This window comes from Stenella coeruleoalba (assembly GCF_951394435.1).
Source record: "Stenella coeruleoalba genome assembly, chromosome: 13".
NCBI lineage: Eukaryota > Metazoa > Chordata > Mammalia > Artiodactyla > Delphinidae > Stenella > Stenella coeruleoalba.
In genome coordinates this window covers 51,502,109-51,519,734 of record NC_137159.1, presented here as the reverse complement: position 1 = coordinate 51,519,734, position 17,626 = coordinate 51,502,109, and the positions used below count along the sequence as shown (strand labels likewise).

At 38.1% G+C, this 17,626-nt stretch overlaps 1 protein-coding gene across 1 annotated transcript in view; it reads left to right on the top strand.

Annotated features, from left to right (window-relative positions):
• The window catches only part of MSH2 (mutS homolog 2), a 73,205-nt gene that overhangs the window by 28,533 nt on the left and 27,046 nt on the right, over positions 1–17,626 (top strand). Inside the window, exon 8 of the mRNA XM_079940640.1 lies at positions 15,570–15,679. Coding sequence (XP_079796766.1) covers positions 15,570–15,679 — 110 coding nt within the window. The remainder of the gene's footprint in view (positions 1–15,569; positions 15,680–17,626) is intronic.

The window sequence follows — 17,626 nt, the reverse complement described above, 5'->3', positions numbered from 1 at the left end:
TTTGCCATCCTCTTCAGTGTAGTCACCCCACGCCCACCCCACAATCCCCAGTTGTATTTTTGGGCCCCTTTTCACTCAGTACCTGAAACTTTAAACCTGGGATTTTTGAATGAGTTCTTGAAAGTATCCTGAAATTTTATGCAAAATTTTGTGTATATGTATTTTTGGAGGGGTAAAGGATCTGCAAGTTTCATCAGATATTCAAAAGTATATGTAAACCACCACCACCCCCAAAAAAATGTAAGAAATATTGCTCTGCATATTCTCTGGGGAATCTTTCTTATTCCCTGAGATAAGCATGGAAGTTAGGAATTGGATTTGAAAGGCTTGGCTCTCTTCATGAACCTCTCTGCATATGTGTAGATTAATGTACTTGAGAGTTTTCAACAAGTTAGTAATTCCCTACTTTTTTGGTGTTACACTTAGTATAAGTCCTGTGAGATATCATACCATTAGACATCATCACATATAGACCTGTGAGATATCATAACATTATGTAAATCAACTGCTTTACATTATCAGTTTGATAACTGATGTCCAGTTAAGGTATTTGAAATCACCCAGCCTAGAAAATATTAAAGGAGGAAGACTGTTCCAAGTTTCGTGGTGCTTAGAGGTGTGTATTTTCTTTCAATAACATGGAACACTGGAGAATCTAGATATATCCTAGTCACTGGGAACCTAACTAATCTCTCTTGAGTTGATTTACAATATTAGTTTCAGGTGTACAACATAGTGATTCAGTATTTTTATAGATTATACTCCATTTAAAGTTATTATAAAATACTGGCTATATTCCCTATGCTGTACAATATATCCTTGTAACTTATTTTACCCATAGTAGTTTGTACCTCTTAATCCCCTACCCCTGTGTTGCCCCTCCCCCCTTCTCTCTCCCCACTGGTAACCACTAGCTTGTCCTCTATATCTGTGCATCTGTTTGTTTTATTATATTCATTTGTTTGTTTTATTTTTTAGATTCTGCATATAAATGATAACATACAGTATTAGGCTTTCTCTGTCTGACTTCATTAAGCATCATACCCTCCAGGTCCATCCATGTTGTTGGAAATGGCAAAAATTTCATCCTTTTTTATGGCTGAGTAATATTCCATATATATATATATATATATATATATATATTTTTATATATGTATGTATATGTACACACACACACACACACACACACACACACACACACACACACACACATCTTCTCTGCCCATTAATCTGTTGATGGACACAGGTCCCTTCCATATCTTGGCAATTGTAAATAATGCTAATAGGAATATTGGGATTTGTGTATCTTTTTGAATTAGTGTTTTCATTTTCTTCGGATATATACCCAGGAGTGGAATTGCTGGATCACATGGTAGTTCTGTGTTTAGTTATTTTTTTTCCATACTGTTTTTCACAGTGGCTGCACCAGTTTACACTCCCACCAACAGTTTATGAGGGTTCCCTTTTTTCTACATCCTCGCCAACAATTTCTTATTTGTGGTCTTTTTAATGATAGCCATTCTGACAGGTGTGAGGTGATGTCTCATTGTGGTTTTGATTTGCATTTTTCTGATGATTAGCGATGTTGAGCATCTTTTCATGTGCCTCTCTTGAGTTTAAAATGGCATTTTGCAGAGTTCAGCATAGCTCCTTAGCCTACTGACTTCATGGAGAAAGTCAAAACTGAGGCTAATTTATGAGGAAAAACCAGATGCACTCTCCTTAAAAGTAAAATCATTAAAAGATTTTAAAAATATATTTGTATATTACTAGAAATTGAGTGTATTCTGCCATCTTGTGATATTTTGGTTTTGATTAAATCTAGGCTTAATGTTATTTTAATGTTATTCCTGGGAAAAAAATGAAAAAAAGTAAATTCAGTGACAGCAGAGGGCAGCAACAGTTTAGAAAGTAGATTTGCATTGAGTGATAAAAGCTCTACTCTAAATTATCTTTCTCCTGTTAAAAAAAAAAAGGCTATGTGAAAAATGTACTTGGCCTCCCTTATTCCTTATCTTTTAAAATTGAAAAGTTGAGACACACATTTGCAGCAACATGGATGGATCCAGAGTTTATCAAACTAAGCGAAGTAAGTCAGAAAGAGAAAGACAAATACCATATAATATCACTTATATATGGAATCTAAAATACGACGTAAATTAACCTATCTACAAAACAGAAACAGATTCATAGACATAGAGAACAGACTTGTGGTTGCCAAGGGGGAAGGAGGTCGGGGAGGGAAGGATTGGGAGTTTGGAGTTAGCAGATGCAATCTATTATATATAGAATGGATAAAAAATGAGGTCCTACTATATAGCAAAGGGAACTATATTCAATATCCTGTGATAAACCATAATGCAAAAGAATATGAAAAAGAATATATACACGTAACTGAGTCATTTTGCTGTATAACAGAAATTAATACAACATTGTAAATTAACTATAGTTCAATAAAATTTTTTTAAAAAATGGAGGCACAACCTAAAACAGTGGTATTCTGCATTTGGAGCAAATTTCTGATAGTGCTTAAAACAACTCTAAGTATCTAGATTTTGTTGATGAATTTTATTGTAACAGCTATCACACTGAGGTATGTAACCCTTCCTTCTGCCCACATCCAAGTAATCATCCTTTTCTGTTTCAGTATATTTAAAAACCTTACATGTGCTATTTTCCCTCCCCTGGTCATTGCATCCTCCTCAGTGAACCCATAGTAATCTTTCTTAGCACGTCTGATCATATCATTTCTTCACTTTTGGTTATGAACACATTAATTTGCTTCCCATAACCTACCAGAAGAAGCCCCATTCCTGTGCCTGGCTGGCTGTTACTTCTCAGTCAGCCTCCCTTATACTCCCTCACCTACTTTTCTCCTCACTGTACTGGTTCTCCAGACTGCTCTGATTTTTTATGCTTTTCCCCATGTTTTTCCTTTGTCTTAAATGCCCTTCACTACCTTGTCCACGTGATGGAACCCTACTAATATTTAAGATTGAGCTCAAATATCACCCTTTCTGTGAAGCTTTCTCTGCCCTCCTCATGCAGTTTTCTGGTTTCCATAGCACCTTCTGCTTATCTCCATTGCTTTTTAACCCTAAATAACATAGTAAGTTAGTCTAATAATAATCCCCCCTTTTAACCTGATTGCTCAGTTTCCTTCTAAATAGAAGATAATATGAAAGCAATTTGGCATTTCTGAAAAGGAATCTGCTTTACTAATGTAGCACTTTTTAAACTTTAGCCTATAAAGTTGCAATTTAAGATCTGGTTGGATTTTGTATTTTGGAGATATTTCCTTTAAATTTTGTCTTTATCAGTTTATAAAAGCAAGGTAAACTCTTTGTAGTAATTATTCTACCATCCAGAGGTAACCATTATTAATATTTTGCTTTATGTTGTTTCATTCTTTAAGCAAAATTATAGAAGGTCAGTTATGCTTAACACTTTCTTTGACAAGGAAGACTTGTTGTAATGTAGTTCATATATTAGGAAACAATTTGAGCATAATGTGAATTTTTTGTTGCTTATGCACATTTTGCCCATGGGAAACACTGGGTGAATGCAGAAAATTGCACCCAGCTGAACTGAGCAGTGTAGGCATACACAAAATGTACACAGACACACACCTCCAACATCCACCATGTGTTCATGAGCCACACTCATTTGCATGTGGTGTTACAGCTTTGCACTCACTGCACTTCAGAGGACTCACCATTTCACAGTAACTTACAAGCTGCAGCCTTTTGGAAGTCCACCTCCACAAGCAAACTTCAAGTCTTTTGTGAGGTAAAATGCATTATTTATTGTAGTATTTTTGTATTTCCTATACATTTAACTTAATTTAACATGTGTAAAACTGCCCTTTAAATTTTTTTTTGTTTTTTATCTCTTTTCTTAATTTTATTTATTTTTTCATGGAAGTATAATTGACTTACCCAGTTAGTGTCAAGTCATAGAGGTTAAATTATGGCAACTAACAATTAGTACTATTTTTACTATTGTAAAATCAGTACTATTTATTTATTAAATGTATAATTAGAACATTTTTATCCCAATATATTCTGTTACACTTTTGCATACAGCCAGTTCTGTTATAATGCAACATATGCATCCCTGTGCAAAACTGTGCAATAAAAACTAGTTTACGAGATAAAAGAGGTCAAGGCACAACACTCAGAAACTTCATCAGTTACATTTCTGGTCACCAAATGTGTGGAGGTTTTGCCCCACACCAAGTGATTTCCTGTGACACTAACTGGGTGTTCTGCAGTTTAACTCAGTTGTGACACTGTCTCCCATCAGATACCATAGGTTAAGGGTTCAATCCCACAAGCCTGGTACCCTGCAACCTCTCTACCCAGTCTCAAGCCCAGGGTATTACCTGTACTTCTGACCAACCAGTTACAGATGAGGTCCCAATGACCCCCTTCTTGGGTTTAATCAATTTGCTAAAACAGCTCACTGAACTCAGGGAAACACTTATTTACACTTAACAGTTTATTGATAAAGGATGCAGATGAACAGCCAGATGAAGAGATACGACGTCTGGGGCGGGGGCGGGTCCTGAGCACAGGAGCTTCTGTCCTGTAGAGTTGAGTTGCGTCACCCTGCTGGTGGACGTGTTTGCCCTCCTGAAAGCTCTCTGGACCGAACATGCCCCCTGCCACCACTACTGGGGTTTTAGGACGCTTCCTCACGTAGGCATGATCAATTATGAACTCCATTTCCAGCCCCTTTCCCCCTCTCTGGATGATAGGGGAGTGGGGGTAGAGCTAAAAATTCCAAGCTCCTAATCATGGCTTGGTCTTTCTGGTGACCAGCCCCCATTCAAGAGCTCATCTCGGGTCACCTTATTAGAACAAGAGATGCTCCTAGTGCTCTTGTCACTTAGGAAATTACAAGGGTTTTAGGAACTCTGTGTCAGGAACCAGGAGCAGAGACCAGTACATTTTCTCTTATCTCACAGAGACTAGCATGGTGTAAAATGATACTCATAACTAATCAGTGGAATCAGAAAAGAAAGTCAGCATAGGAAAGAAAATTACTGTTTTGTCAAAATGACAATAGTAAGAAAGGAAAATGAGGTATATTGTCAGGGAAGGTATTACCTGCAAATGAAGGAACGGAAACAGGTGGCTGTGCTCAACAAAAGGGGTGACGTGACCCGAGAATCTGAAAAGGAAGAGAGGGCGGGGGCCATGAGGGAGGATAAGAGGCCAAAACTATAGGGCGGCTTGTTGGTGGTGGAGGAATAACGGAGATGCCCTTGTGCTAAAGGTTGTTATTCAGAGCGATTGAATTATTTTGATCTTTTACCATGATGGACTGCATTTCAACTGTTGGCTTCTTTGCTAATTTGGTAATGTTTTGGCTCCAGCCTCATATTTGTGTGAATACTGTAAACTTTCATTAGCAGCATCTTGCTAGCCTTTTTTCCACTTACATGAATTTTTAAATCCATTTCATAAATATGTTTAAAGGGTCAGATAAAATTTAATTGTACTTCATAAAACTTCTAGGTTGGAGTTAAGGAAATTACGTTATATTAGTCAAGGGAACGTGGGCATAGAATAAATTTTTAAATCTTTGTTAATTGAAACTCATGTCTTTTTATTATCATTTACCAAAATATTTACTAGAACAAGGATGTTAATACTAACTTGATAATTAATTTAGACTTTAGGTTGGTTTTTCCAGTCATATTCTATTTGGAAAGTCTGATTCAGCAGATTTGTGACTAGTGGTAGGCCTTGGACCTGAGTTAGTGTCTGGAGGACACATGTAGGGAGGCACCTCATATCTGTTACCCAGAACTCTCCTATAGTTCATTTTGATTTTAGTGTTACTTGCTCATTTAACTTGATTAGAAAATCTTAGTGTCTTTTTCTTAATTATTTTGCCAGCCGTTTCCAGTTACTTCTCAGTTACATTAAATAAAATGTAAATGATTTGAGAGAGAAGACGTTTACCAGTGAGTATCAATAATTTAGGTGCAATTACAGCCAATTTACCCAGCAACCTCAATTTTGCCAGACACAGATCTGGGAGAGTCTTCTCGTGGTGGGAAGTTGGGGGCCTGTGGTGTGGTTGGTGTCTGCCTGTGGTGAATAAGACCGGGCATTGCAAGCTCGTGCCTGAAGGGGCCCGTCAGTTTACAGATAATGAGGCAGAATGGCGGGCTGATATTCTGATGAGCTGGGGAAGTCATGGTCTGACTAAAGTGGACCGCTGCTGGTTGGACTACCTGATTATCACTGAATGGGAATTCTGACTGAGGATTTCTCATATGGAAACATGTTTCAAAGTCTACTCTGAATTCCTCCCTCTAAACTCTGCTTTTGGTGTTCTGTCTCTCAGTAAATGGCCCCATTATCTACCCAGTGGTCTAAGCCTTGGGAATCAGCCTTAACTGTTGCCTCTCCCATTTTGCATTCACTCAGTCACCAAGTCCTGTTGGTATCGCATCATATATATTCTTCACCTCGGACACCTTTCCATCCCACTGCCAGCACCCTAGTCCAGGCTATAGCATTTCTTACCTGAATTAATTGTCAGCCTCCTAATGCTTTTACTGTCTCTTGTCTTGGCTCTTTCTAATCCTTTCTCTTTGCTTCAGCCAGCTGTTTTTCTCAATATGTAAATATATTTATAAATAAAAATATAAATGTCTTGTTAACCCTTCAGGGGTTTTTCACTGCCTTTATATATTTACTGCCCTTATATTTCACTGCCTTATATTTTTGTGCGATTACTTGTCTAATGTCTGTTTCCCTCACGTGCTATAAGGGCAGAGACAGGGCTGTTTTGGGGTTTGACAGGCCCCTCATAAATTGTTGCCTCTGCCTATCTGTCTATCCTTTCCCTCCTAGGACTCATTGCCAAAGTTTCTCAGACTTTTTTGACCATGTCTCACAGTAAGATACACATTTTCATTTGACTTAGTGCATACCCATGGGTGTGTCTATGCAGTGTTAAAAAACAGAATTCAACTGAGTGAATTTTAAAGATCTTATTGGCTTTATTGAACAGTTCATGAATTGGGCAGCATCCCATCCAGGAGATAGAAAGGAGCTTCCTAGAGCTGTACAAAATGAAAGACTTTCATAGGCAGAAGGGAGCTGAAACAAGGAAGTTATAAAAAGCAGGTTGGTTATTGTAAGATTACTTTCCTTTAGGGTATTGTAGGGGTCTGTCAGGTGTATTACCTAACTGGTGCTGATCAGGTGATTCCTGATTGGCTGGTTTAAGATTCCATTTCTGGGAGAGCAGAAACTGTAATTAAGGTAAGCCTTGATTTGGGGACATGAGGCCTAGCATAAGCGACTCCATTTGGGGCCTGTTGTCTGTTTTAACAACATGTATACTTGGTATATATAAAAACTGAAATAATTATATAATAAATTGTATAAGCTGAAATAATATGTAAAACTGAAACAACAATACAGTGTACTTTGACATTTTTCAATGAAAAATGCTAAGATTTATTAAATTTATGATGGAGAAAAGTCTGCAATTTGAAAGAACAAACTGCATTTGTTTTTTGCATCTGTTCAAGTGAACTTGAACATCCTCCGGATCTCAAATATACTGCACACTCTTTGGCCTTTGTATGTGCTGTTCCTTTAGAATCAGACATTTATCCCTTCCTGTCTCACCTGGCTTTGTTGTCTTCATCTTTAGATTTTCACCTTCAAAGTCATTTCTTTGGCTAGACCTACATTTGAGTACACTCCTGTCCTAGTTATGCGTTTCCAAAGCACCCTGTATTTCCCTGTCATTATACTTGCCATCCTTCTTAGTAATTAGTTTAATGACTGTGTCATCTCTCCCCGACACCTGCGTGTATGGTATGTCCCCAGGGAACAAGTATTCCAGCCCAACTTCTGACATGTAATAGCCCTTCAGAAACTTCTTTTGGGAGAATGAGAAAATACCACTTAGTGTAGGAGAGAGAATGTGTCAGAAAGGAAACTGAAAAGCAGTAAAAGAATGGGAAAGTACTTAGTGATGAATGGTTGTGCTAGGGGTTCAAGATGCTCTGTCTTGCCATTGTTATTTAAGAGGTCCTGAAAGCTTACGCTGTTCTTTATTTTACTTTAGTGTCTATACTAATAAAGGTATGTTAGCAAAAATTGATTAATTCATTGCTTATATCATAACAAAGGACTGGTACCCAGAGGTTGTTAGGGCAGATAAGGGAGAAGCAGAAACAGCGAGAAGGTTTAGCAAACACTTGGAGTACTCACTGTGTTCCTGACACTGCTAGCTGCTGAGGCTGTGATAGGACCCCAAAACAGTCTCTGCCCTTATAGCATGTGAGGGAAACAGACATTAGACCTGTCACACAAAAATATAATTTTGATAGATGTCATAAAAGGAGAATTCTAAAGTGGTATATCAAGAAAGTGCAACATTTTATTTTGGGGCAGTGCACATGCCAAAGTGGTTTTCATTGGTGTTTTTGCCACTTGATAAGTAGCCGTGCGGTTTGCGGGCTCCTAGTTCCCTGACCAGGGATTGAACCCGGGCCCCAGGAGTGAAAGTGCTGAGTCCTAACCACTGGACCGCCAGGGAATTCCCCTGAAAATTAGCCTTTCTAAATTCACTAAGGATAGTTTCCATAGTATTTCTCTCAATCGATGATTAAGTAGCATGAACATAGGCAAGATGGAGAAAACAAGTCCCCAAACTGGTGTTAATATACCAGTTAAGGCTTAGATTTAAAGCTGGCCAGGGCATCATTCCAGGAGTATATTTAATGAACCACTTACCTTTTTTTTTTTTTTTTAGTATTTAAATATTTATTTATTTATTTATTTTTGGCTGCATTGGGTCTTAGTTGCTGCACGCGGATTCTTCGTTGCGGCATGCGGGATATTTCCTTGCGGTGCGTGGGCTTCTCTCTAGTTGTGGCGTGCAGGCTCAGTAGTTGCGGCGTATGAGCTCAGTAGTTGTGGCTCATGTGCTCAGTTACCCCACAGCATGTGGGATCCTAGTTCCCTGACCAGGGATCAAACCTGTGTCCCCTGCATTGGAAGGCGGATTCTTAACCACTGGACCACCAGGGAAGTCCCTGAACCACTTACTCTTGATAGACTTATGGGCTTTCAGGTTATCCTGAAATTTGTTATAATTTTTATCATAGTAAATGGTGATGAAATGTTTGATAGTGATTAAATTATGCTTTGGGTTGTTACAGAATTGTAAGTACTTATGCTTATTGACCTAAACATTGCAGCAGTTTCTGAGGCACATAACAGCATTCTTTTAAAATTTTTCCTTGTGATGAGAATTCTGAGGATTTACTTACTCTCTTAACAGTTTTCATACGTATCATACAGCAGTGTTAACTGTAGTCATCATGCTGTACATTATATCCTCAGTGCTTATTCATCTTGTAACTAGAAGTTTGTAGCTTTTGACCACCTTCCTCCAGTCCCCCTCCCCTCCCAGCCACAAATCTGATCCCTTTAACTATGAGTTGTTTTTGTTGTTGTTGTTGTTTTAAGATTTCATGTATAAGTGAGATCATAAAGTATTTGTCTTTCTGGAGTTCCCTGGTGGTGCAGTGGTTAAGAATCCGCCTGCCAGTGCAGGGGACACGGGTTTGAGCCCCGGTCCAGGAAGATCCCACATGCTGTGGAGCAACTAAGCCCAAGCACCACAACTACTGAGCCTGCGCCCTAGAGCCCACAAGCCACAACTACTGAGCCCGGGGCCACAACCACTGAAGCCCACACGCCTAGAGCCCGTGCTCTGCAACAAGAGAAGCCACTGCAATGAGAAGCCCGCACACCACAACAAAGAGTAGCCCCTGCTCACCGCAACTAGAGAAAGCCTGCGTGCAGCAATGAAGGCCCAATGCAGCCCAAATTAAATAAATAAATAAATATATTTTAAAAAAATAAAGTGTTTGCCTTTCTCTGACTTATTTCACTTAGCATAATGCCCTCCAGGTCCATTCATGTTGTTGTAAACGGCAGTATTTCCTTTTTTTTTTAATGGCTGAATAATATTCCAGTGTGTGTGTGTGTGTGTGTGTGTGTGTGTGTGCGCACACGCCACATTTTCTTTATCCCTTTATCCATCGATGGATACTTAGGTTGTTTCCATATCTTGGCTATTGTAAAGAATGCTGCTATGAACATGGGAGGTGCAGATACCTTTTCCGATTAGTGTTTTGGGTTTCTTTGGTTATATTCCCAGGAGTGGAATTTCTGGATCATATGGCAGTTCTATTTTTGATTTTTTGAGGATCCTCCATACACAGTTTTCCATAGTGGCTGTACCAGTTTACAGTCCCACCAAGAGTGCTCAAGTGTTCCCTTTTCTCTACATCCTCACCAGCATTTGTTCTCTTGTCTTTTTAATGATGACCATTCTAACAGGCATGAAGTGTTATCTCATTGTGGTTTTGATTTGCATTTCCCTAATGTTGAGCATCTCTTCATGTACCTGTTGGCCATTCATATATCTTCTTTAGAAAAATGTCTATTCATGTCTTTTGCCCGTTTTTAAATTGGATTAATTGGATTTTTTTGCTCTTGAGTTGTGTTGTTAGTTTTTTATCTATTTTGGATATTAGTGCCTTATCAGATAAATGTTTTGCAAATATTTTCTCCCCTTCCATAGGTTGGCTTTTCACTTTGTTAATTGTTTCTTTTGCTGTGCAGAAGCTTTTTGGTTTGATGTAGTCCCACTCGTTTATTTTTAATTTTATTACTTGTGCTTTGGGTATTATATCCAAAAAATTATTGCCAAGACCCATGTCAAGGAGCTTCTCCCCCATGTTTTCTTTTTTCTAAAAAAAAATATTTATTTATTTATTTATTGGCTGTGTTGGGTCTTAGTTGTGTCATGCAGCACCTTCGCTGTGGCATGTGGGATCTTTCATTGCCGTGCATGGGTTCTTTGTTGTGGCACGTGGGCTCTAGAGTGCACAGGCTTTAGTTGCCCTGCGGCATGTGGGATCTTAGTTCCCCCACCAGGGATCGAACCCACGTCGCCTGCATTGGAAGGTGGATTCTTAACTACTGGACCTCCAGGGAAGTCTCTCCCCCATGTTTTCTTCTAGGAGTTTCATGTTTTCAGGTCTTAACAAATTTAAGTATTTAATCCATTTCAAGTCAATTTTTTGTAAGTGGTGCAAGATAAGGGTCTAGTTTCATTCTTTTACATGTGAATATCCAATCTTCCCAGCACTGTTTATTGAAGAAGAATGTCTTTTCTCCATTGAATATTCAGCAGCATTCTCAAAAATGAAATCTTCAGCGAGTTATAAATGAATCTTTAGGGGCTGACAATGAATCTAGAGTTCTTAGTGAAATTATTGAATTTGATTGCTTAGATATTCCCCATTTTGATGCATTTAAGGAGTTAACAGGGACTTCCTTAGCAGTCCAGTGGTTAAGACTCTGTGCTTCCACTGCAGGTTCAATCCGTGGTCAGGGAGCTAAGATCCTGCATGCCAGGGCCAAAAAATAAAAATTATTAAAAAAAAAAAAGAAGCAGCAGCAGCTAACAGTTATTTCCCAGTGTGATCTTTTGTATTTTTCCTAGGTGACTGTTGCATGTATCAGAACTAATGACCAGTGATTGGTTGCTTCATAAGCCCCTTGCTCCCTTTATAATGTCATTCATTCAGCATAGAGTTATCCATTGCCTACTTTGTGCCAGGCATTGTTCCGGGAACTACAATGGTAGATATGACAGATAAGGTCCCTCTTCTTATGGAGGTTCAGTAACAGTGGAAGGGTAGAGAGAGATAAATAAATGAGCAAGAATTTCAAAGAGTAGTAAGTACAACAAAGAAAGCATAATATTTTGATGTGACAGAGTGACTTGACTGGGCCAGGAAGATGCTGGACATGGTGGTCAAGGATGGCCTCTCTATGGAATTGCTGTCTCAGGTGAATCTCAAATGATGACAGAGAGCTCACTGTTAAGATCTAGGGGAGGCTAGTGGGGCCAGCTAGTATAAGTACCTATAGCTTGACTTGTTGAAGGAGTTAAGGGAAGCTAGGGTTGTCAAGCATAGCGATAGAGAATAAGGGCGCGCTTGTTAGGAGGTGAGGCCAGAGAGGTGAGGCCTATCCAAGGTTCTTAACATTTTTCATGCTGTGGACCCTTTTGGCTTCTAATAAAGTCTGTGAACCACTTGTCAGAATAGTGTTTTTAAATGCGTAAAATAAAACACATAGAGTTAAATAGGAAGCCAATTATATTGAAATACATTTATCAAAATATAAAAGAAATTCTTGAGAAATAAGTCCTTTTTATTAATGCATCAAATAACATGATCTGAGTGAAGTTCGAACTTCTTTAATTTTGAGCTAATGAGTTTAAATGTTAAAGTTATCTCCAAAAAACTATAATATGATATGAAAATATATCTGGAATTTTAACTGATGACAAAGACACAAGTACTGATGATACTACAGTGGTTTATTACTTACATTAACAATGGAAGAAAATGCTTGATTCCAGTTAGAGGTTAGAGAAAATGAAGATGGGATTTACTTCTCTTCTTTGTTTATGTACTATGTTGAATTCAAGGATCTATGGACCTTTGTTTAAGACCCTGGGATAGATCATGTAAGGCTTTTTAGGTTGTGGTAACTAGTGGAAGATGGAGTTTATCAAAACCCAATGGTGATGCTCGCTTTGGCAGCACATACACTAAAATTGGAACGATACAGAGAAGGTTAGCATGGCCACTGCGCAAGGATGACATGCAAATTCGTGAAGCGTTCCATATTTTTAGGTAATAGTGTTATTAAGATTTTATTTTAGTTTCTGTACTTCTGTAATTGAAAACAATCGTACTGAAAAGTATGTTATTTTGTTACTAGAAGTAAACCAAAAATGATTTTTAAAAAAACAACAACAACCCAATGGTGCCCATCAATTGATGAATGAATAAATAAAATGTGGCATATCCATACAATGGAAGATTGTTCCTCAGTCAAAAGTAACGAAGTACTGGTGCATGATACAACATGGATGAACCCTGAAAACATTATGCTGAGTGAAAAAAAGCCGTCACAGTATAATGTGATCCATTTATATGAAAAGACCAGAATAGGCAAATTTATAGATTCAGAAGGTGGATTAGTGATTGCCTAGGCTTGGAGGAATGGCAGGAGGTTGGAAGGAAATCGTAAGTTACTGCTAATGGGTACAGGGTTCCTTGTTTCTTTTGAGGGTAGTGACAGAGTTTGAAAATTGATTGTGGTGATGGTTGCACAAATCTGTGAATATACTAAAAACCATTGAATCATACACTTTAAAATGGAGAATTGTTTGGTATATGATTTATATCTCAATAGAGCTGTTATTTTTAATTAAAACCATAACCAATTGGGGGAAGAAAAACCCAGTTGGAAATTGCCAAGTGGGGCTCAGTACAAATTACAAGTAGGGGAAGGAATTCAAGATGCTAGTGAAGGCTTTGCAGGATATGGAACAAGTGAGCAGAGGAAGGGACTTTAACTCTGAGAAGAGCTGCAGCAAGGTGTGAGGGGCTAGAGGACATATTCTGAAGTTTATACAGGTACTTCTGTAATAATACCACTTGTGTTTTCTTGGAAAACCTTACCTTCTTCGAAGTCCTGTGCTAGAAAACAGAACTTACAGAAAAAAATAGAGATAAGGTAGACCTCAAAATATGAAAAATTTTAAGTGATTAATAACAAAAGCATTAACCTTTAATAAAAGCAATAGCCTGCGTAAATCTCCATTGCATTTGTAGCCAGCATCAAGTGACACCTTGCAGCTTTAAAGTCTGGGGCTCATTTCCTCCTTCGAGATGCCCTTTGAGGGCATTTGCTTCAAATGTCAGTTTCAGCAAAGTTAAAAATCTGAACCGGGGGACTTCCCTGGTGGCACAGTGTTTAAGAATCTGCCTGCCAATGCAGGGGACACGGGTTCAAGCCCTGGTCCAGGAAGATCCCACATGCTGCGGAGCAGCTAAGCCCAGGCGCCACAGCTATGGAGCCTGCGCTCTGCAGCCCACGAGCTCACAGCTACTGAGCCCACATGCCACAACTAAAGCCCGCGCGCGCCTAGAGCCTGTGCTCCGCAACAAGAGGAGGCCCCGCTGTCTGCAACTAGAGAAAGCCTGCACGCAGCAACGAAGACCCAACGCAGCCAAAGTTAAATATAAATAAATAAATAAAGTTATTTAAAAAAAAAAAATCTGAACCGGGTATATAGAATTCAGTTGAATAAAAAATTTCTTTTTAAACAGTGGCAAATGTTTTTGTACTCTTCATCTATACTCAGCCTTTCCACATACCTTAACATAGTGGAAAGTATAATGGTCATTAAGCCAGCTACTCTGAGGTCTTTGTATGTTGCTAAGCTTACTCTTAATTGTGTGAAAGCTTTCCCTTGATCTCTTCAAGACATTAATGGGCTGGGGGAAAAATCATTCGTGAACCAGTGCCACCACCATGTTTTGCTGCCATCATTCCCCTCTTTACCAATAGCATATGAGCTAATTCAGAATAAAGAACCAGGCATTGTAGCACAACAGACGTTATGTGGGCAAAGTTGTTTATAGACTGTCTAATGTTTCACACATAGGTACTATTTTCTAAGTATGTCTAGATGCTGTTGTGATTAATAATAAAATATGAATTCTCTCAATAGTTTTACTGATTGCCATCATAACGTTTTCATCATTTTCTCAATCAAGAGCTACCAATACGTCTGGAAAATGTTGGGAATTGTTGCTTTGGAGTGAAATGCAGTATGGTAGAGATTACTTGCAGCATTCTCCTAAGGGAATTTATTGGAGATCAGAAGAAAATCCTTGTGTTATAACCAATAATAATGCGTGGTAACTATTACTGAGCTTCTGTTGTGTCAACTACTGTATATATACTAAGCATAGTTGTCTTATTTATTCATCTTCTAGGTAGCTGTTGTTATTACTCCCATTGTAATAGACAAGGAAAAGGAGGCTCCAGATCACAGAGCCATAGATACCAGAGCAGGGATTGGCTTCCAGGTCTCTCTACTCATGCCTTTCACACTATAGACCCTGTTGCTTCACTTACTTCTCCTCACATAATTCCCCAGCATGTGCTCTTGAACAGCATCAAGCGAAGTTCTATTTACTTGTGGCTTGATTTAACCTCTGTTAATTGGAGCACTGTATTATTAATGGAAATTAGGGATTTATAAGGTAAGTTAGATATTTTATTTTAATGACTTCAACTTTGGGTTATTAAATCTAAAAAGAAACGCTATTCATTTGGTTGTAATTAATGTCACGTTTCTGCATCTATAGTACCTCTTCTGAAGGCGATTAACAGACATGCAGGGCAGGCAGTGTTTTATTAGTAGGAAACTTTGAGTGCCAGATCATCTCCCTTACTATATAAGTACTAAACACATTTGAATTAAGATACCTGAGTGAGTAGTAACTTCAGAGATCTGCTACACAGTTTGTGCTTTGGGGATCAAAGGCTGCTCATTATTGCAAATTTTCATGATTTGTAGTTTTGTATTTTTAATATAGGACCTATTTATTTATTTATTTACTTTTTGCTTTCTTTTAGGAAAACATCAGGCATTGTTGTTGGCAGTTTTTGTGACTCCTCTTATTGATCTTCGTTCTGATTTCTCCAAGTTTCAGGAAATGATAGAAACAACTTTAGATATGGATCAGGTATGCAATATACTCTTTAAAACAAGCGGCAGAATAGTTTCGAAAAGCAAAGGCACATCAGAAAACTTTCCAGATTTCTCTTTTTAATATTTAATTTTGACGCTTCTGTAAGGCACCTTTGAGACAGTGGATGTAAGATTAAGTGATGGGAAAAGGTTTTTAAACTTTTTTTTAATAACAATCATTTCAGTGGACGAAAATTAAGAAAGATTAACAGAGGAAGTGAATGTTGGGCATAAGTGGCCTGGTTAAAGGAAATTTCATAAATAAAAGATTTCACATGTGCAAGCTGAGTTTTGTTTTAATTCCAAGAAAGAAGGAAAGTTATAGTCACTGGAAAAGGGAAAGGTATAGAGGTAAACATAGAACGTAAGAGAAGTCAGCTTCTCTTGTTTTTTTTTCCACATAGAGAAGGTCTTTGGGGGAGGAGGTTAGAGTATGGGTGTATCTCCTGAGTGGTTGTATACTAAAAAGTTAACCATGACTCTAAATACTAATACTTTGAAATTTTTTACACTAACTTTCCTGTTAAATATAATCATGCAGGAAATATGTGCTTACATTATTCTTATTAAAGAATAGTTAGATTCTTTGCATTCTTCTTGATAACTGGATTAAGTGGAGTTAACATTTGCCATATATGATATTGATTTATTTTGTTTTTACTGGATCATTAACTGAGATTTAAAGAAATTAAACCTCGTTTACTCTGTGCCCTTTGGATATTAGAAGCACACGTGTGTGTGTGTGTGTGTGTGTGTGTGTGTATGTATAAATGCTCTTTTCTGGTAATTTGTCAGTGATAGGGCAATCTTTTCCATTTACTTGTAGGTTAAACAGAAAACTTGCATCATTCATCCTTTGTTTAGGAAAACTTGTGTTTTAGCTCTTGTTTCCTCTGTAATGTTGCTGTTAGTGGAATGATTTTAGGTGCCCAACTTTTAGGTCATTGGGAGCCCAGCAATCTGTTTTAACAAGCCCACCAGGTGATTCTGATACATGATTAGTTTGAGACCCACAATATTAAGGCATGGAGATAGCAACTTAGAAGTTTCTAATAAAGCTGGCCACAAAGGGCAAAATCAACTGCAGCATTTCATCAGAGCTTTGCCTGGCCTCGGGGTTCCTTCAAGTGTGTAAATAGGTGTAATGACATGGAAAAGTTCAGTTCTTGCTTTCCCACCTGGATTTTAGTCAGAGTTTTTGTTGACCATCAAGAGCCACACATTTACTTGCTTTCATTTAAAGGAATGTTTACAAATATCCAACTCTGCCCAGTCACAGGTAAGGCCACATCCTCACCTGTTGGGAAGAAGGGGGCAGCGGTATCCAGATGTTTAAAATCTTTGGATTTTAGAAGCACATGAATGTGTGTGAGTGCGTGTGTTTGTGTGTGTGTGTCGTCTGTGTGTGTGTAGGTATAAATGCTTCTTTTCTGGTAATATTTTGTCAGTGATAGGGCAGTCTTTTTCATTTACTTGTAGGTTAGTGTGCTTGTGGGTAGTTTTCCAGAAAGAGATTTAAAATACCAGGATATAAATTTTTAAACTGTTTTCCTTTATTTAGTGCATTTCTACTTATAAATGGAACATATAGTATTAGAACAAGTGAAACAAAATGATGGAAAGAAATACAGAGTCAAAAATGACCGTCCTTGATTTTTCTCCTTCCCTCTTTTCAGATGAACAATGTTAACAGCCCTGGTGTGCTTTCTTCAGCTCCATTGTATTATGCTTATTGTGGGTTAAGGATTTTTACTTTGCTCTGAAATACTTGACACATATCTGTTAAACTAGAATTTGCTGTGACTGTAAAATAGTAGTCAGTGTTCACTCTTGAATGACGCTATGGGATTAGAGCGTTATAAGATTTTATAAATGTCTGGGAAGAGTGGATTGCGAAGGTAAGCAGTGCAATAATTGGTTGGATATAGACTGCAAAAGAAGA